A 22538-nucleotide genomic window follows, 5' to 3' on the forward strand; every position below is an offset into this window, starting at 1 on the left:
ATTTTGACTTCATATTTTGACTTAAGCTATAAAGGACAAAAAAAGACTAAATGTGACTGAAACTAAAAATACATTTTCATCTAAATGAAAAATAACACTCAATAATAATAAACACACTCATACTGTGTACACTGGGTTTGTTCCTAATGAACACAAATCTTTATCACCTTTTAGAAGTCTGTTTAAATATATTGTTGTATGCAGTGTTTCTGAATAGACAGCAGGGGGCAGCATACACTCACTCTCTCTCACACACACACTCACAGACACACACTCACACACACACAAACACACACGCACACTCACACCAAACCTTCAATCAGTGTTTTTCTCATGGGCTGTGTTTGTCTAAGTGTGTCTCTTGTGAGCAGTGTGTGTGGTCTCAGCTGCTTGTGTGTGTGTGTGTGTGTGTGTGTGTGTGTGTGTGTGTGTGTGTGTGTGTTGGGGTCAGCTCTGGGGTCAGATTCAGACTAATTTGTCTCTCCGGCAGCAGCCGACCTCAGCAGTTCAGCTCCTCGATAATGATCATCCTGACGGTCAGTCTGAAGGCTGGAGGTCAGGAAACATCATAAACATATCACATCGTGACGTCGTCAGCAAACAGTTACACACACACTTTTAAACAGGAGTGCAAAAAGATTCATATTTAACGTGATAATAACCTCACAGACTTCTAATGGGACATCTGACAGTTCAACAATTATATGCAAAAAGATGCAGTGAGAGGGAAATCAACTTTAATGTGGATGAACTTATTGAATAACCATTAATCCAAAGTGATTTACAGCAAACAAACTGAGGAGAACAGGAAACAGATAATAGTATCTTGTATAGTAATAGTAGTCTTGTAATCGAACCGGGTCAATGCATGTGGTGTTTCTGAGCGCGCTCAGTAGAAGACCTACAAAATAAAATCAGCAACATGAAAGCGGCTTTGAGCAACAAGCACCGCCCCCAACGTGGTCCAGGAGGAGGTCCACCTGTCCCCCCATTGAAGGATGAGGACTTGTTAAGGGAGTTGTTTGTGAAGGATTCACTTCACAGTGTTTCTGGTAGGTTCCCTCAGAATGATGTGGCGTCTCCTAAATCTAAATCTGATGTATATTTCAACATCGTCAGACTTTTCCAAAGGATCCGTTCGATCCCTAAATATCTGTTGTCTTCATATTTGGTCTTAAACAGAAACACATAAACACGATGTCCTCCGTCCTTTAAACAGACTAACAGGTGAGGTCATCCTGCTGTTAGACCCTGTAATGGTGGGGTCTACCTCCATTACATGTGAGGCTTTGTTGGGGCGTTAACCTGGATCATGCAGACCGCTGATCCATTCTGTTTCACCATTAGTACAAACTGGACGTGCAGACGGGCCCTGGTCTTCATTAAAAGTCTGCATCTGGATCAGGATAATCCAGTTCAGTTACTCTGTGATAAGTCAGGATCAAAGTGAGCTGGATTACAGAAACAAAGATCTTTAAACCAGGAGTTTTAGGACAAACCAGGCCGAGGCGAGGAAGCTAAAAACTTGTGCGTGATGGTTATGATGACCACGAAGCATCGTTAAACTTCAGAGGAGGGACAGATGGTTTCACCTTTAAAGCAGAGCGTGTTTCATTATCTCTACCATCAGTATTTATTTCAGGGTTTGGAGGATGATGGACAGTTCAGAGGAGAGAGAGAGAAAAACAAGAGGAGAGTTTTCTCAGAGAGTCAAAGAGGTACGAACAAAAACAGAAAAAAGAAACAAAAAGAGGAGAAGAAGAAAAAAACGAGGCTGGTCATTTAACCGTGACGTGATCGAACTGATAAAACCTCCAACGACTTCATCCTCCTCTTCCTCCCTCCATCCATCCCTCCTCAGACCCTCCCTCCTTCTTTCTCTCCTGTCAACAAGTGGGTTTCTCTCAGAGTGTGAAGTGTGTGTGTGTGTGTGTGTGTGTGTGTGTGTGTGTGTGTGTGTGGATCTACTTTTATTCCAATCAACAAAGAAGAAGGCCTCAGTGTTTCCTGTCTGCAGTACAAGGTGGTCCCACCAGTGTGTGTGAGTGTACGTGTGTGTGTGTGTGTGTGTGTGTGTGTGTGTGTGTGTGTGAAGCTCTCCATCGGGACCCCGTGCTCGTTGTCATGACGATAGTATCCCCCTCCTCCTCCCTCCTCAGTCCTTTCCTCATCAGTTTTTCCCACAGAACAAAACCAACATTGTGCTCCTGGTTTTCACTGTGTGTGTGTGTGTGTGTGTGTGTGTGTGTGTGTGTGTGTGTGTGTGTGTGTGTGTGTGTGTGTGTGTGTGTGTGTGTGTGTGTGTGTGTGTGTGTGTGTGTGTGCGCCCTCATGTGTGAGACATTCAGGTCAGATTAGTTTGTGTTCATTGAGCTCAGAGAAACACACATTCATACACTTACACACTCGCTGGAACACACTTGTTGCTCTTCATTCACTCACCTGTGTTTCTGATGAGGAAGCTCGGTTACACACACACACACACACACACACACACACACACACACACACACACACACTTGAAGATGAGTGGTACTTCATGTTAGTGGGTTTCACACGGCGAGTGAGAGGTTCAAGACTTCTGTGAAACTTTCACACAGACTGAAAACAAAGTGAGGGATTCAGTGAGAGGAAATGACTCCATGTCTCTTTAAAAATTCAATCTTAAGATGATAATGATCCATCGTCTATGAAAGAGGATTAGAGACACTGATGTTATTTTTAGCTCTGACCTTCTTCATGGAATGTTCCATTTGTTCTCAGAACTCTGACATCATCAAAGACAGAATTCTGACATCATCAAAGACAGAATTCTGACATCATTAAAGACAGAATTCTGACATCATCAAAGACAGAATTCTGACATCATCAAAGACAGAATTCTGACATCATCAAAGACAGAACTCTGACATCATCAAAGACAGAACTCTGACATCATCAAAGACAGAATTCTGACATCATCAAAGACAGAATTCTGACATCATCAAAGACAGAATTCTGACATCATCAAAGACAGAATTCTGACATCATCAAAGACAGAATTCTGACATCATCAAAGACAGAACTCTGACATCATCAAAGACAGAACTCTGACATCATCAAAGACAGAATTCTAGAACACCTGCTGTTGCTCTCCATACAGACTGTTTCTCATGTTGACACCTGATTGGTGGATACTCCTCAGACTACAGACAGAGACCAGAACCCTTCTCAGACTAAAACCCAGACCCTGAGATCCAGATTCAACATGTCTCTGAATCAGAATCTGTAATTACAGGTTAGTTGTAGTTGAAAGTAAAAAGCTTTGTCAGGTCTGTCCTCAAGAGGAGAAGAAAACTACGTCTACAATGTTTGTTTGTTGAATGGAGGTGGGATCCATCATTTCTGATGCTGCGTTCAGGGAAGTCAGGAAATCTAAACGCTGATTGTCTTTAGTGACACAGCTTCAAGCAGATTAGTGTCTCAGTGTAAATGTTTGATGTAGAACAGATTGTTAGCTGCTCTTCATGCAGAGATCTGTTTATAGAGAGGAAGAAATCCTCCTCACATTAACAACCATGGGAGCAGGGATGTGTTCCTCCTGCTGTTGCTCTCCATACTGACGGTTCTTGTGTGTGCATTGCATGTTTGAGACTGACACTACTACTCTTCATTTTCAATGCATAGTGTCATGTAGGGAAATAAGACCCCAAACTGCACAGAAACAAAGGCTGTAGTTGGTTTGGCTTTAACGTTGTCTGAAGGTTTGCTAACTTTAAAGTCCACCTGTTGGTTCAATGAGAGCTCATTTACTAAAACCAGGACTACAGGAGGATCGGATCTCTCCGTTTGACACACGCACACACCGTACGTATAGATGTGGGGCTCGAACCTGTGACCTTCCTGTTACGTAACTGCATCCTGAAGCTGGTTCCCATCCAGTCTGTTCAAGAGACACTCTCGCATGACCAATGGAGGTCTAGTCGCTTGTGTGTGTGTGTTTGTGTGCGTGTGAGTGTGTGTGTGTGCGTGTGTGTGTGTGGCTTCATTAGTGAACAGAGGCGGTCTGTTCAGTAGTTTGTATCAGAGAGGCGAGCTCTCATCACTACTAATGAGAACAACATCACCAACCTCCTGAAACACTCTGTTCCTCCAACTCTCTATCAATCTATCTCTCTCTCTCTCCCTCTCTCTCCCTCCCTCTTCTCTTCTCTCTTAGCTTTTTCTTTCTCTTTCATTGATTCATTGATGCAATGAAAGACTGAAATCTGACTCAAAAGGTTCAGTTTACCGAGAGTGCATAAAACTTTCTCACTCTCCCAAAAGCAGATCATTAATAGAGATGTAGAATCTGAATCTCAGGGTCCAGGTCTTAGTATGAGACATGCTCTGATTTCTGTTTGTAGTGAGTGTAGTTTTACTTTAGGGTCTGCATGGAGAGCAACAGCAGGAGGAACACATCCCTGCTCCCATGGTTGTTAATGTGAGGAGGATTTCTTCCTCTCTATAAACAGATCTCTGCATGAAGAGCAGCTAACAATCTGTTCTACATCAAACATTTACACTGAGACACTAATCTGCTTGATGCTGTGTCACTAAAGACAATCAGCGTTTAGATTTCCTGACTTCCCTGAACGCAGCATCAGAAATGATGGATCCCACCTCCATTCAACAAACAAACATTGTAGACGTAGTTTTCTTCTCCTCTTGAGGACAGACCTGACAAAGCTTTTTACTTTCAGCTACAACTAACCTGTAATTACAGATTCTGATTCAGAGACATGTTGGATCTGGATCTCAGGTCTGGGTTTTAGTCGGAGAAGGGTTCTGGTCTCTGTCTGTAGTCTGAGGAGTATCCACCAATCAGGTGTCAGCAGGAAGAACAGTCTGTATGGAGAGCAACAGCAGGTGTTCTAGAATTCTGATGTCTTTGATGATGTCAGAATTCTGTCTTTGATGATGTCAGAGTTCTGTCTTTGATGATGTCAGAATTCTGTCTTTGATGATGTCAGAGTTCTGTCTTTGATGATGTCAGAATTCTGTCTTTGATGATGTCAGAGATCTGTCTTTGATGATGTCAGAGTTCTGTCTTTGATGATGTCAGAGTTCTGTCTTTGATGATGTCAGAGTTCTGTCTTTGATGATGTCAGAATTCAGTCTTTGATGATGTCAGAGTTCTGTCTTTGATGATGTCAGAGTTCTGTCTTTGATGATGTCAGAATTCTGTCTTTGATGATGTCAGAATTCTGTCTTTGATGATGTCAGAATTCTGAGAACAAATAGAACATTCCGTGAAGAAGGTCAGAGCTAAAGAAACATCAGTGTCTCTAATCCTTACTGATTTTATTGTAACAGCAGAGGATGGTTTGTAAATTCAGGTTTTTTAAATGGAGTTGTGTTAATCATTTCTGAACTCCAGGAGAATCCCATGGATCATATTCCTTCCTGTTACTCTCTGCTTTCTTTACACAGCCCTGTCATTATCTTTAACCCTGTCAGTCTGTGTTTGCGTATCCTCTGTCCGTCTGTCTGTCTGTCCTCTGTTTGTCTGCAGTAAAGAAAACGTTACTTCCTAACGGGGCCTTTAAATTTGTAAATCCCCTCCACGGGTTGCTGGGGGAAACCAGGCTGAGGCGAGAGAGGAAAGAGACTCGCACTGATTAGAAAAGAGTTTGAGTTTCTAAATTAACAGAACTCACTGTGTGTGTGTGTGTGTGTGTGTGTGTGTGTGTGTGTGTGTGTGTGTGTGTGTGTGTGTGTGTGCTGTGTGTGTGTGTGTGTGTGTGTGTGTGTGTGTGTATGTGTGTGTGTGAATTTTGGGTTGGTATCCCATGGAGACAGGACAGTAGTGAGGTCATTGATATGCAGCGCAGTCGCTCCGCCGAGGGAAAATCCTCCTGGCTCTCTAAACTGGGAGGAAGGATTCCTTTACACCGTTTCAAACTGAACGCAGGACAAAGACGGTTTCAGTCAGTCTCTCACTAAACCTTTAGAGTTCACTTTGTTTATGTTTTCCCTCTGTGTGTGTCTGCTGGAGATAATATCTGAGTCCATTAAATTCATCTGAAGACTTCTGTGGAAGTGGACAAAGATCTTCTTGTTTTAATATTTATCGAGGGACCAACCTTCAGATGAAAGCTGAATAAAAGATTACAGGTATCCAACACCAAGATAAAAGTGACCTCAAACAAGAGTAGCCTACCTTCAGTTTTCTGCAATCTTGCGTTTGAGACATAAAAGCTAACCTTGAACCGGACTCTAGTGGGTAACTAAAAACAGATGCAACGGTGCACCAAGCAGTTAGAGCTACATGGTACCTTCAACAGATGGAACCACATCAGGAAGAAACAGGAGCTTAAGAAAGATCAAATCTTGTGTTTGAGAGAAGGACAAAAGAAGCTAAGGTTCTGTGAAGCTGTCACTAAATTAAACTTAACAGATGCTAACAGATCTCCACTCAGAGGAACCTTACAATGGAACGTGAAGGGTACTTTAATATAGAAGCTACAGGGTGCTTTTACCAGGTTCCCTTCCAATCATTGGTTCTCGTTAGTAAGGCAACTATAGAGGATTAACCTCCATCTCCATCTTCCTCTGCTCATCCGGGTCCGGGTCGCAAGGTTACCAGTCTACCAGCTCTTTTGGGAGGATACCGAGGCGTTCCCAGACCAGCTGAGGATTAATGTTCCCTTATAACAGATCTTACCTTTTATTTTACACTTAAAGAAGAGACGAAGGGTACCTTGAAACGGCGGGGTAGATCCTTAAAGGTGACATATCACGCTTTTTTCATCAACATATCTTGGTCTAAGAGGTCCCCAAAACATGTCTTTAAAGTTTATGCTCAAAAAAACACTTTGAAATCAGATTCTGGTCTGCCTGAAGAACCCTCTTCTTCAGTCCCTCCTCAGAACAGTCTGTTTTCCCTCTGACCACGCCCCCTCAGGAAGTGGGTGTGCCTCAGGCTGTCCAGCACGTTGATCTAATGTTTACATGTTGGCTGAATATACACGGCTGCTCACAGACCCGCGTTACTTCAACCCTCTGAATCTGATCCAGAATCTGATCCTGATGGAGAGGCGCCTGCAGCAGGACCTTTCTGAACCATTGGTCACAGATTTAGTGTTTCTTGTTGTTTTATTTGTCAGCATGTCGACGTGTGTCTTGGTACACAGCTACCAACATGTAGCTATGTGGCTATGCTAACTAGCGCTAGCACTTTTCCATGCAAACTAAAAATCATCCACTAGATCTTCAAATCTGCAGACGTGGGGAGTCAAAGCGACCTTTGTGTTTATTAAGACAGCCTCCAACTAGCATGCCTCCCTCCTAAGCTCCTTGTTAGCACACATGTGTGCAGGGAATGAAAAACGGAGGAGGGGTTGAGTTGTATTTTATACAGTCTATGGGCTGAACAAGCTCCGAGCTCTGACTTCCTGTTACAGACCGGATGGCGTTGTGACGTATGAAAAACACTGAAAACTGAAACGGCTGGTTTCAGCACACATTTACAGAAAGGTGGAGAAATCAGAACAGGGGCAGAATGGAGTCTTTGACTCTTCAGGGGGTTTGTAGACAGGGACACAGATTTCAGGGAGAGAACCATTAAGAAGTCCATGTTGCAGGATATGTCACCTTTAAGAGAGATCCAACCTTGTGTTTGAAAGTAGGACACAAAGCTCCTGAAGCTAAGAGGTACCTAACACATAAACACTGAAGGGTACCCTCACACAGAGGGCACAGATCCCATTCTTTCTCATGGTGTACCTTCAGCTTATATCTGAGCAGTTTTAATCATAGAACTTCATCTTTGAACAATCATGTCCTGATGGTGGATGGATTGAACCATAACTCTTGGTGGAGTTTGATCCAAACAGAGGTTTCAGTGCGTGCTGTAGTTCATTCAAAGTGATTCTGCAGTAGTAGGTAAATATGGCGCCATGTAAAGCTGACTCTACATCATTAGCTTCAAATGTTTAATGCTTGTGTGTCTCCCCCAAATGCACCTTGGAGTTCCTGACTTGTCTCTTTGTCTACGTACTCTCTGTTGATGTTTTCAATCGATTACTCATCAGATGAAACTTTCCTTCAGTAAAACTTGAGCTTTGACTCATCTCTCTCAGTCGATGGAAAATGAATTTCACTTTGAGTAATCATTGCATCAGAAGGTTTTAATAATGCACATTAATTTGTACCGTACCGCCCCCTCCATCCTGTACAGTTAAGAGAGACAAAGTCTGAGTCAGGCACAGAGGATCTGTTTGTGTGGTCGTCCCTTTATTAAAAAGTTAGGAAAGAAAATCCAGACTTTAATGTCAAACTGTGTTCATATTCACAACAAAGTCAAACAACACACCAGTGGGACTTTAACTCTTAGTGTGCCTCTCATTTACAGCTTCCATAAAAATGAATCAACTTAACAAATATATTTACCACGTGTGAATGAAAACAGGAGTTTGAATCACAGACGAAAACAGCTTCATGAAAGTTCAGTCTGAAAAAGGTCCACATGGTTTCACATGAGCCGGGGTTAGCAGGTGTTCTGGTGTCACTGTCTACTGAAAGAGTTAAAATGAGGCGAGTTATTCTGAGCCAGAAGGGAGAGGATGATCATTTCTTTATTTCTGCAACAACAAAAATAAAATCATAGAATGGATTTGTGTGTCATTTTCACAGGAAGCCTCAAACCTTTCCAAACAATTAGCTAAGACTGCTAAATGTCTCCTCCTAGCTTTGTCTGGTTCTCTGCCTGATTCAAAATCTAAAATTAGCATTGCTCTGTTTGTTCACTCGGCCTCCTCCGCCTTATTTACTCTATCTCCACAAACACCAAAGAACATGGAAATTCCTCAGTGGTGCAATCTTTTAAAAAGTCAGTTCAGAGATCTGAATGAAGCGAGAGAAGCAACGTTGAATTCTTTAAACTCTAGAGAGGAAATGGTGGATCCAGACTACATCAACAAACAAGCATTGAAATGTTGTTTCAGACCCGGCAAAGCATGGACTTCCCCTCCTGGATCTTTGCATCCCAAAGACTTGCCGGATATTCAGAAACCCCAACAGTCAGGGACTAGTTTCAGCTCCAAACGTGCTGCAGTCTCTTTCTCTCTCTCACAAATACACTCATCCAGCCCGACTTTTAAAGACCTTCTTTAACATGGTGCATTCCTTAAAACACGCCCCTCATCCTGACTCTCACCAACACAAGTAGACTCCCAACCGATCCTACAGGACCAGACTCTGACTATCGGAGGTCTGGAATAAACGGCGTCACGGGTTGACTTTTTGTCCTGTTGGGGATCTTGAACAATAAGGCTACTTCCTGTTCTTCCAGTACTCGTTGATGTCGCCTCAGAGAGAGGGATTGTCTGTTAATGAGGAGATACTAAGGCACAGTCGGCTCTGACACACATTATATTTCTGTGAAGCTACCGCTGTGACACTGGACATTAAAAAAAGACAGACATCCTCATGAAATCACAGAAAGCATGACTACTTTGATCCTGTCGTTCAATAATTAGTTTCATATTTCTAGCATTAGAACAGCTACACTCATATCTTCTCTCGACAGTCTCAGTGTGAAAGCTCTGCTCTAAACAAATATTAATCAACTTTAATCTTCCTATGCGTTTTATCTTCCTGTACAGAGAGACCACCTCAACACTGAGGCGGTCTGATTCCTGTTCAAACACTCTTTAGATCTCAAACCTTCGCCCCTTTACTCCCTTTAGTGACAATAATGAACCTGTGCTGTCTCTGAAGGCACATGAGCATAAACAGTTCCACCAGGTAGTCCAGTTCAGTTCGGTTCAGCATGGTACACAAGTATTTTTATCATCATGGACAGAAGTTTGGAAAGGTACCAACATAACTGATCCGTTCTACCTTTATCGCCCTCGCCTGTTGGGGTACTGAGCGTGGGATACACCCCTGAAGGGTGGAGTTAGACACTCCGGAGTATTTCGGGGGAGAAAAGGTGACACTGGATTATATCTCTCTAACCTGATGTTACTTGATCAGTTAATGATGTATCTTAATGACTTAGGACTCTGTTTAATGTACGCTTTTATTCAGATCAGGGAATCCTGATACAGACACCAGCTGAGCAGAGAGAGGGGCACAGAGGTGGATGCACATGGGGAGGGAGATTGCACAAGAAGAAATATTTCCTGTGACCTGATGTTATTTAATAATTAACAAAGCGTACCTGCAGCCGACCTGCTGCCAGCTTTTCCCAACTAAAGTTCCCCTTAGGCTCGAATAAGGAGCTGTGTAAGTTACTTCTTTCATTAAATACCTGTCTCTTTCTGGAATAAGGGGTTTTTACTTTGAAAAGCACTCCAGAAGTAACACCAATATATTTGTCCTGCTTGTGACATAAATATACAGAACCAATTCAGCCCTCAGCTTCTCTCTTTTCTGTCCATTTCGGCCAGGATCTCTGCACAGCTAGAGGAAAAAAGTCAGTGCGCCCGCTATCCTGTCGGTTTTTGGTGCTGCTCACGCTGGCGGTCTGAACAGCAAATTGAAAATCAATTCGTTCCAGAGCCGCCATGCAGCGAACACGCCCAAGGGAACAGTTGGCTTTGGAAACGCAAACAAGATCCAAAATCAGACCAAACTGGACTGAACCAAACTGGAGCGCTGGGTGGAAACACAGCCATAGAGTCCTTTCACTGACAATTATAATCCTGTGTCATGTAATCTGTTGGGGGTTAGCAGCCTCAAGCAACAAGGTTTACACATTGGTTCTCCAGAGTTTTAAAACCTAGGCCCAATTTGTTGAAGGGTTCGGGGTCTTAATGCTCCAGTAAAACATGCTGTAATGGCTGAAATGACATGCTTGGTGGCAGATGTTCCCTGTTGAAGTGAATCCACTAACAGTTCTTGTGTTTGTCCCTGACAGGCTCAGGTTGTTATTCTAAGAGTCTGGCAACAATCCTCCATCCAAAATCACCATCTATTAACAAAAACATGACTTTTACCTCCAAACACAACTCAGATGTTGATCTACTGCTGCAGCGATCAGTCAGTCTGTGTGATTTTTTAAATGGTTTGATTGGATTGAACAACTTAACACAATAAAACACTCAAAAACAAACAAATGGAGGCAGTGGTGAACCAGTAACTCCTGTGTTGTGTCTGGTAAAACCATGGTTCGGTCAGTACGATAGGGTGGCTGTTATTTAATGTTGTTAGAACTCTTAGAATAACAACCTGAGTCTTTCAGAGACAAAAACAAGCACCAAGGATTCGTTTGCAGCCATTACAGCCTGTTTCAGTTTCACCTGTGAACTCAACGTTGACATTAGACTTGAAAACCTCATCATTGGAGCTTAAGATCACTCTTAAGTTTTCATCAGAGCTTCTATCAGGAGGAACAGCTGCTGTCTAATACTCTCTGTTATAACAGTTAGGGCCTGTGTCCATTTACAGCATTTTTATGCCTTCAGCGCCTGATTTTGATGTGAATCAATGCAGCTTGGTGCTCAGTGTCTCAAGTTAAAAACTGTTCAATGGATAATGGTTCAACTGTTGGAGCACTCTCAGGCTTGTTAATGCCACTTCCCTCTCACCAACCAATCAGAATCAAGAAGGGAAGGACTTCAGATATCTACTTGGTCTTTACTGAGGACAAACTGGTTGTTGGCGCTGCAAGGGTAAAAAAATGTGTTGAAAGGACACGGCCCTTTAAAGTTTCAGCTGTCAGAAGACGATCCACGCTCAGGTCCATCCGTTCTGCAGGAAGTCAGGGGAAGAGTCCGCTCAGAGAGTCCTGAAACAGGCTCCTGCTTTTACTCCAGCAGGTTGTGCAAGTACAGCAACATTAATCTAATCTCACTACAGATTAAACATCATTCCCTGCACAGACATGAAGCTGGAGGGGAACAAAACACTGTGTCCATAGAAGAATATCATACAAACGGTAATCTGGTAGAGGAGGAGGAGTGGACAGAGAGGAAGAGGAAGAGGAAGAGGAAGGTGATCATTGATGCAGAGGTGCTCTGGAAGAAGAGAGAAAAGGAAGAGGGAGTCGTTGGAGTGAAACTAAAGATGGAGGAGAAACAGCTGACAGGAAGAGGAGGAGCTGAATGGCTGGATTGATTCATGGACGGATGGTTTAATAGAGATCTGTGCCTCTAGCTGGAGATGGACAAGATGGCCGACGTTTCTTTAGCCTTGTCGAAGAAGATGGACGTCTCATTGGCTGCCTTCAGTTTGACCTGGGCGGAGCTTGGCGAGCCCTGAGATGTGGTTGGCTGACATTCCTGACAGCAGCAGCAGCAGCAGTCCATGAAGGCCTGACCCAGAGCCTGAAACACAACAACACAGACTTCAGAGACTCTGCTTCTCACTGTGGGACCAGTTCAAGTTAGTGTGGACTCAAAAACAGAACTGGGTCGAGGTTTTCGTGGGGGATGTGTGCAGGAACACTTTCTCTTTTAGATACAGGTCCTGATTTTATAGAATGGGAGGAAGTGGAGATGCTTTGTCTGTCTTAATACACACTCAGTGATCCCGAGGCATGGGGGGCGGACTGGGAGAAATAAAGGAAGTGAGTATATGAAACTGTGTGTGTGTGTGTGTGTGTGTGCTGCATGGAGCCCGCAGAGTTCCCCTTTACAGAGCAGCATCACTGTAACAGCTGGAAACATCAGCATTGGACAGAATGTGTCCGTGCTGCTCGGTGCATTTCTGATGCATGAAGTCTCCTCCCTCAGCAAAGAGTTGGAGCCGCTCTGGAACTGGTTTCTCCGGCCGGGAGCCGGTTCACCCGCAGTCGAAACACTAAAAACCAGTTCTCAATTGAGCGCCGGCTCCAAACCGGCCCTGAAGCTGCCTCAGTCTAAAAGGGGTCTCAGAGGGCTTCCAGGCTCAGTTACATGCTGATGTTGGTCTGTATGATCTCACATCACTACCATCCATCCATCCATCCATCCATCCATCCATCTATCCATCTATCCATCCATCACTACCATCAGTACCATCCATCCATCCATCCATCCATCCATCCATCCATCCATCCATCCATCCATCCATCACTACCATCAGTACCATCCATCCATCCATCACTACCATCAGTACCATCCATTCATCCATCCATCCATCATCTATCCATCCATCCATCCATCTATCCATCCATCCATCCATCCATCCATCCATCCATCCATCCATCCATCACTACCATCCATCCATCCATCCATCCATCCATCCATCCATCCATCCATCCATCACTACCATCAGTACCATCCATTCATCCATCCATCCATCCATCCATCCATCCATCCATCCATCCATCATCTATCCATCCATCATCTATCCATCTATCCATCCATCATCTATCCATCTATCCATCCATCCATCACTACCATCCATCCATCCATCACTACCATCCATCCATCCATCCATCCATCCATCCATCCATCCATCTATCCATCAATCACTACCATCCATCCATCCATCCATCCATCCATCCATCCATCCATCCATCCATCCATCCATCCATCACTACCATCAGTACCATCCATTCATCCATCCATCCATCCATCCATCCATCCATCCATCCATCCATCCATCCATCATCTATCCATCCATCATCTATCCATCTATCCATCCATCATCTATCCATCTATCCATCCATCCATCACTACCATCCATCCATCCATCCATCCATCACTACCATCCATCCATCCATCCATCCATCCATCCATCCATCCATCCATCCATCCATCCATCCATCCATCCATCCATCCATCTATCCATCCATCACTACCATCCATCTATCCATCCATCCATCCATCCATCTATCCATCCATCCATCACTACCATCCATCACTACCATCCATCCATCCATCACTACCATCCATCCATCCATCCATCCATCCATCCATCCATCCATCCATCCATCCATCACTACCATCCATCCATCCATCCATCCATCCATCCATCCATCCATCCATCCATCCATCACTACCATCATAGTCCGGACACAATCGTCTCTCTTTACTCTAGAATCCTTGAATTGGGAAGGTTTCTGGCCAAGACAGTCAAATACTAAAACTGAGAGGTATGTCCGCCCCACTGGAGTTGGACAGCGGTCCTTTATAAATTCTACATCCAGGTTCGTTATCCTGTTTTCTTGTTGTCTTCCTGAAACCCCTGGATAAAGTCTGTGAGGGTCGTCTTACATCGTGGCTCTTCCGATGGAGACAAACTGATAACTGGATGTCATATTGCATTTTAAAGGTTGTCCTTTGGGGCTTTCTCTCTCTCTTTTCTAGATAAGGAAATGGGGAAGAGAGAGAAGGGGTTGATATGAGGCAAAGGGAAGCAGGTCGTACCCAGGTCCTGGCTGCCTGTGTAGAGTAACCTTTACCTTGAACCTTGAACCTTGAACCTTTGTACCCAGTGTGAACGATTGAACATCTGGACCAAAGTGGAGCCCGGACACATTAAATAAGTGGATTTGAAGTGTTTGTTGAGTGTTCATGTTGCTGTTTGGTTCTACTTTGGGCTCTAGATCAGTTTTTCTTACTTCTTTGGACCTTTCCTGGATCTATGTTAGTCTGTAAAACCTTGTAGCCCCACAGCACCGGGTCAAACTGGGACAGGTGTTACCATCTGTCCTTCACCTTTAGACTCTGGACCAGGACCTCTCTGACTCACCTTACACAGACACAGCAGCAGCACCGGCGTCACCGATGACTTAAAGAACAACAGGAAGTGATGCAGCAGAGCCAGCATGGCGGCCGTGTCCTCGGAGACGGTGATGTGCGTGTAGGCCAGCGTGATGTTGCAGACGTGTTCGGGCAGAGCGCACACGCCGTAAACCACGGCCAACGCCAACAGAGTGCAGTTCAGCTGCCGCTCCACCGCCTGGTGCTGCTGGCGCTTCTGATTGGAGGAGCGGTCGTCTTGGTTGCGCTTCTTTTCGGCGGAGCTGGAGTCGCTGTTGACGTTGCGTGTGGCCATTTGGCAGAGGATGGTGAAGAGGACGGGGAGGCAGAAGTAGCAGCCGAAACACCACCACATACGGCCCTGAAAGGACGACGCAGCAAGTTATCAAACGCTTCAGCTTAGACAAAAGAGTCACCAGATCTCATGTGCCTTTGGACAAAACCTACAAAACCTACAAAACCTACAAAACCTACAAAACCTACAAAACCTACAAAACCTACAAAATCTAGTCTTATCCTTTTAGCTTCTGGCGACCTCAGGGACTCGTCTTTGCTCTTCCTTTCTGCATAGTGTCGCCATTTAGTTTGGTGCAATGCTCAAAGTTTGGTTAGGTCTTGGTTTTTGTGTATGTAGATTGCAAAACAGCAGATCAGTGATCATATTGTGACGGACTAGAATCAATCAATCAATCAACCTTTATTTGCACCAAATCACAACAAACGTTATCTCAGGACGCTTTTACAAACAGAGCAGGTCTAGACCACTCTATGTCAAATTATGAACAGAGACCCAACACCAAGACAGGATCAGACTCAGTCTGACCCCACCTTAATCCACCATGAGCATTACACCTCACAGTATTTAGCTAGTTACAGCGGAGAGGACAAACTTCCTTTAACAGGCAGAAACCTCCAGCAGGACCAGACTCATGTTAGACACACATCTGCTGAGACCGAGTTGGAGAGAGGGATAGAGGGAGATGAAGAGAGAGAGAGATGATAGTGGGGAGACGGATAGTAGTAGTTGTAGCAGCTGGAGTCCGGCATGTCCGTATCAGCTGGAGTCCTGAACGTCCGCAGCAGGGGGACGTCTACGGCAGCTCAGAAACTTTAATGGGACAGGAAGAGTTAAAGTGAGAGACAGGCAGAGAGAGGAGAGAGAGGGAAAGACAGGATCCCAGTGTGTCAGTCTAAGCCTATAGCAGCGTAACTAAGACCTGGTCCAAGCCTGATCCAGCTCTAACTATAAGCTTTATCAAAAAGGAAAGTTTGAAGCCTACTCTTAAAAGTAGAGAGGGGGTCTGCCTCCCGGACCCTGACTGGTAGATGATTCCAAAGGAGAGGGGCCTGATAACTGAAGGCTCTACCTCCCATACTACTTTTAGAGACTTTAGGTACGATGAGCAGGCCTGCATGTTGGAGGGGTAACAGGGCACTATGAGCTCTTTAAGATACGAGGGTGTCTGATTTTTAAGGGCTTTGTTGGTCAGAAGAAGGATTTTAAATTATATTCTAGATTTTAGAACCAAACTCAATCCCAAAAGCAGAGCAGGAATAACAGTGTGATATGAAATCTACACCCAAGACTCCTTTTGTGAGTCCAGTCAAACCTTCGTGTGTCTGACGTCCTCACCTGGTGATACCTGAGCAGCAGAGAGTGGAGGGAGTCGGGCAGGTAAAGGGTCAGGGGGGAGGACGGGGTGATGGTGCAGGAGTCGACCAGTCTTCCGGTGGACGGGGACACGGCCTGGCTCAGCTGCCACAGGAAGATCTCGGGGCTGGACAGCAGCAGAGCGGCGAGCCACACGAGAATCAGCTTCAGCAGCACGGAGCGGCAGCGCTCCACCCGCCGCGCCTTGGGCTGGGACGAGGAGGTGGCGGCGTGGAAACGATCGATGCCCAGAGCGCACAGAGTGAAGGAGGTGATGCCCAGAGACACGGCCTGCAGAGGAAACAACACCAAGAGGTTAATGTTCCTGTTTCTGTTCTTGCGTGATCTCCAAGTAGTCAAATCATTTTTTACAACTTGTTAGGATTTATTTGTTCCTTCAGGAGGTTGATGCACGCCCAGCTGGGTCTTGGAAAACAGAAAAGCACAGACACTAGGCTGATGTAGAATCTGGGTTCACCAGACCTCTGAAGTTCTAGTTTTACTCATGTTAGCATGTCTGCAGTTACAGCAGCTGTTTCTGATTTACACATCTTCAGTCCCTACTTTTCATTCCTGTTGTTTTTTAAGAACTTCACTAGGAAGTTTGTTTTGTTACCACCAAGCTCTGAGCACTACTCCATGGACTGTCGCCATCTTGGCTTCTTCCCCTAATCCTCCTGTGTCCTCGACAGCACACATTCCAGTCCCACATCACTAATGTCACCCGGTCAGCATACTTCCATCTCTGTAACATCTCTCACCTGCGTCCGTCTCTCTCCCCCAACACTACATCCCTTCTGGTTCACACCCTGCTCCCCTCCCGTCTAGATTACTGTGACTCCCTTCTTATTGGTTTACCAGACAAATCCATCCATAAACTTCAACTGGTTCAAAGCTCTGCTGCCCACATCCTCACCAGACCCCCCTCCACCAAGCACATCACACCTGTCCTGCAGCAGCTCCACTGGCTTCCCATTAAATACAACATCATCTTTAAGATTCTGTTCCTCACCTACAAGACCATCAACAACCAAGCTCCTCAGGTCCTCCTCCATACCAACATACCCACCCTACCGTAGTCTCAGGTCCTCCTCTTCCACCCAACTCACCCTCCTACCTGCTCGCTTGACCACCATGGGGTCGAGAGCCTTCAGCCGCTCGGCCCCCCACCTTTAAATCCTGCCTTAAAACTCACCTTTCCCTCCAGGCATGCTCACTCTAATCCGTCTCCTTGAGACTGGAATGACTTCCCCTCCCCCTTTCATCTTTCTAGTATTGTATCTTTATTCTGATGTCTGTATTTATTTAGTGTTGAGTTGCTTTTATTATTGCTATGTTGTAAGGTGACCTTGGGTGTCCAGAAAGGCGCCTATAAATAAAATGAATTATTATTATTATTAAAGTTTCATCAACCTTAGACACTTTCTCTCGACCTCCTGGTCAGGTCACAGCTCATTTTTTAGAGGCGGGTTGTTTGTATGAGTAAAATATCCAAATACATGTTTATACTTTGTAACCTGGCCTCATTAATCAGCATGAAAACAGCTGAAAGTCCATTTCACCCCAATCCAGGTCATTTTCCTTCATGGAGAGAAGATTCATCACCCCATTAATCTGAAACATCACCTGTAATCCACTCACAGGTGACTCTCATTGTAATGGTATCATAGATAAACATGGTTAGCCCTGTGAAGAGGACAGAATTTATTTCGGTGTTCTACCAAAACTTTAAAAAAGTAAAGTCCACAACACAACATATTTAATATTTTTACTCTATGTTTTTAGAAAATCATCTCCTGACAGAAATAAACCAACAGTTGATCTCACAGGGACTGAAAAGATGGATTCTCCTCGACACAGTGACCACCATGACTTTCATAATGGCGACAACAGCACAGTCCGATCCGTCCATTCACACAACATATGACGATATTCACACCATCACTCTGAGGACTGGGGTCCATGGAAGTCTCATAAAGCATCCTACAGACTGAGGAGGAAGAGGGAGAGAATAAATCAGATGTAATCAACATGTTCATCATTTTGTTGCCACTCTGAGTCCATCTGTTCCCGTTCAAAACTTTAAGGACACCTCAAAGATTGAAAAAGGCTTGGTGGCCCCTTGATGGACGTTTGGGTTACCAAAGACCCAACAGACACTGTGATTTTATCTGCTGTTTTCCAATAATTGTAAAAGTTTTAACCTTCCTTGAACTACAAATCAACAAACTAAAAATAATGTTGAGTTCTTCCACGACTTAATACTGATGGCAAACATGACACAAGTCAAAAGATTCACTACTGTGGGTGAAGAATCCACAACAACCAGTCCACTTCCTGCAAAACAATTCTCCATGAGACCAAACGGTCAGCTGGTGTTAACATTAAACTCTAAAACTACATTTAGATCAAACCTGGAGAATACAGATGGTTGTTTTGGTCCTTTGAGTATAGTCTTCATTTACATGAGCACTTTGTTACAGAGATAAACACAGGAGTTGTATTTGTTGTCTTCCCAGGGTGAGAAACATCGATTTTACCTCTGGGTCTCCCAAAAAACAACAACAATCCAGCACATGTTTAGACTGGTCTAGTCTAGTCTAGTCTAGTCTAGTCTAGTCTAGTCTAGCAAGAAGGTGGGGGTGTTTGTTCACATCGAGAAAGTAAACACATTTTGTTTACTTTTGGCACCTCCAAATCTCCCGTCTGACAGACTGTTCAGACATCAACACAAATTAATCCATCCTTTGAGCTGAGAACTTCCAATATGGCCGCCACATGGATACAATGCACAACAGACTTATTCCTGTAAAGCCATGACGTATTTACAAGTCCCCATTCCAACTGACTCCCTCTAAAACAAAGCTCCAGTCCCTGCTGTGTGCTTTTATAATTTAAAGACCTACATGAATCCCTTAAGGCCTTCATTAAAATGCAAGATTGAAAGATTTGTTTGAAGGTGACCTGAGGAGAAAAAGATCTGATGCAAAGTGTAGTCGCCATAAAATGACCCTGATGAAGAGCTGAACAGGAGTGATATGAATTAATCTCCTACAATTAACATAAAATCATTGAACATCTTAAAATACAAAACATTCCCACCTCCATGATAAAACACATGAAGCCTGTTGGACCCTGTTTAACATTTACTTTCATTATCAGATGTTTCTCAGAGTCGAACTAAAGCTACTTCACACATGGAGGGATTATAACTCTGGAACAAATAAGAACCAAAGTCAAAAAAACAAATTAGGAAGGATGAAGAGTGGAAGCTACAACACACACAGGGTCTGGTGTTGTTCTGGAACACTCTGACCCCGGTCAGAGGTTTGACCTTGGTTGAACCAAAAGGTCACACACAGAAACATGTACAGCTAATGAATGTCTGAACCGCTTTGTAATGAACTTCTCTCATTATGCAAAGTCCTCAGAGGATGAACCCTTTCTTATTTCAACACATCAGGAACTTTCCTGCAGCTCAACCACCAATTAATACTTCTGCTCAATGATTACACAAGAACAACTCTATCTCTACGAGCAGTGTGTTTCAGATTTATTACATCTATCCATCCATCCATCCATCAATCTATCCATCCATCCATCCATCCATCCATCCATCAATCTATCCATCCCTCCATCCATCCATCCATCCATCCATCCATCAATCTATCCATCCCTCCATCCATCCATCCATCAATCTATCCATCCCTCCCTCCATCATCTGTTGCCCATTTTTCCATCCATCCATCCATCCATCCATCCATCCATCCATCCATCCATCCATCCATCCATCCATCCATCCAATCATCCATCCAATCATCTATCTACCCATCCAAACATCCTCCCATCCACCTATCTATCTATCTATCGATCGATCGATCGATCGATCGATCGATCGATCGATCGATCGATCGATCTATCTATCTATCTATCTATCTATCTATCTATCTATCTATCTATCTATCTATCTATCTATCTATCTATCTATCTATCTATCTATCTATCTATCTATCTATCTATCTATCTATCTATCATTTGCCCATCCATCCCTCCCTCCCTCCCTCCATAATCTGTTGCCCATCCATCCATCCATCCATCCATCCATCCATCCATCCATCCATCCATCCATCCATCTGTCGACCAACCATTCATCCATCCATCCTTCCATCTGTTGCCCATCCATCCCTCCATCCATTCATCCATCCCTCCATCCCTCCATCCATCCATCCATCCATCCATCCATCCATCCATCCATCCATCCATCCATCCCTCCATCCCTCCATCCATCCATTCCTCCATCCCTCCATCCATCCATCCATCCATCCATCCCTCCCTCCCTCCCTCCCTCCCTCCCTCCCTCCATCCATCCATCAGCCCTTCTTCAGTTATTATCACAAAAGCATCAAGTCTGTTTGAAGTAACTTCCTCCATTAGCCCCACCCACCTCCATATAAGGCACCATGCGGCAGGTGATGTCACCCAGGATCCTCCTATGCGAGAGCTGGTTCAGGACCACCACAGGAAGGCAGAGCACCAGGACCAGGAAGTCCCAGAATGCCATGCTGGCCAGCAGGTAGTTCCAGGCTGACCTCATGTAGTAGTTGTTCCAGACGACACACATGACCGCCATGTTTCCCACCACGCCCACCGCCAGCACCAGGCCGGCCAGAAACAGGACCGCATAGGCCGCGTACGAGCTCTCCACCAGCGGGTAGAAGGGATTAAAGAGTCCCGGGGCGTCTTTGTCGGACCTGGAGGAGTTCCCGTGAAGGTTGCCGTCATCGTCGTCGTCTCCCGCTCCTACTTTGGTTCCGTTGTCAAACTCGGTGTCCTGAGGCGCCGTCACAGAGTCGTTCTCAAAGGACTGGCTGAAGGTGGACTGCTGCTCGTCCTCGTCGGCCCCTCGGACCTGGCGGCGGCGCTGCTGATCCACGTCTAGGTCCAACATCTCAGGGAGGGGGAGGCTCTGATTGGGGGCGTCACCCCTGGCCTTGAGCTGCTTGGCAATCCAAAAGGGTTCCATCTTGGTGTGCGAGGAAGGTTTATCGATGGGCTGGCGCTGACTCTCGTGTTGCCCGACACTTTTGCCTTCAGTGACTAACAGAGGCAGGAACAGGCAGATCCACAGACCCACAGACCGAGCCATGGTGCAGGTTTTAGTGTGATGAAGTCCTCTTAAATATGTTTGATCCAAACCAGAACTGGTGCGACACGCCAGAAAAAATCCAGAAAATGGTCCCAAAAACCCGGGTTCAGGATTTAAAATATCAGCTGGATAAGGTCCAAGTCTTTAGATCCTGGTCAAGGCACGAAAACTTGGTAGCAGCTGATTATATGACATCCATCAGATCTTTGAAATGGCGAGGAATGGCGTCCACTTGATATATAAAAAGTGTGTCGTCCAGATAACTCTCTTTTCCTCCCTCTTCTTCTCTTCTCAGGATCCTCTCTTTAAACTCCCGACACTCTCAAGTTCCCCACTTTAAAACTCGCCTCAGTTTCTCCCCATCCGTCAGTAATCCATCAAACAGGTGGTGTTAGAGCTCCAGCAGGAGGGGGGGGGCAGCAGGTGGAGGTCCGTGTCCGTGTTAGGGGCTGCTGTCTCTGGGCTGCAGGCTTGCAGAGAGACTGGGTGTCCTGGAGCTCTGAGGGTCTCTGGGAACAAGCAGCCCTCTGCAGTATGGCTGGATGGAGCTTTTGTCAGGACACACACACACACACACACACACACACACACACACACACACACACACACACACACACACACACACACACACACACAGAGTCTCTGACAGGCCTGCAAACAAGGTTGGCACTCTCACAAACACACACATTTGTCTGCACAATCATGCATGCATACTTTCTTTTGCTCTTTTTGGCTCTCACTTTCTGTCACACACACACACACACACACACACACACACACACACACACACACACACACACACACACACACACACACACACACACACAGTCTCAGTGTGCTGCCCTCTGGTGGTGGTTTCAGTGGGACCCACAGCCAGCTGAGGAGCAGACCCTCTGCCTTGAATACTGATGGAGACTCTCTGAATGTGTGTTTGTGGGTTTTGTGAGAATCGGCTCCACAGTGGGAACATTTCTGCAGAGTGAGGACAGACTTTGGCTTCTCCCTGCGCTCCTTTGTTTTGGATCCTGGTTCTGCTCTCCACTCTACTACAGTATATCAATGGACCCCAACCCTCTTTGGCCTG

At 45.0% G+C, this 22538-nt stretch overlaps 1 protein-coding gene across 1 annotated transcript; it reads right to left on the bottom strand.

Moving 5' to 3' along the window:
• Positions 1-8130: 8130 nt before the first annotated feature.
• Positions 8131-21739, bottom strand: LOC117821423 (G-protein coupled receptor 37-like 1). Its single transcript, XM_034695674.1, has 4 exons — positions 20753-21739; positions 16291-16599; positions 14647-15018; positions 8131-12293 (listed from the first exon to the last, which is right to left on the bottom strand). Exons 1-4 carry the CDS (start codon positions 21452-21454, stop codon positions 12120-12122), a joined length of 1557 nt encoding a protein of 518 aa, XP_034551565.1. The 5' UTR covers positions 21455-21739; the 3' UTR covers positions 8131-12119.
• Between the last annotated feature and the right edge of the window lie 799 nt (positions 21740-22538).

The sequence above is a fragment of the Notolabrus celidotus genome, chromosome 11, assembly GCF_009762535.1.
Source record: "Notolabrus celidotus isolate fNotCel1 chromosome 11, fNotCel1.pri, whole genome shotgun sequence".
NCBI lineage: Eukaryota > Metazoa > Chordata > Actinopteri > Labriformes > Labridae > Notolabrus > Notolabrus celidotus.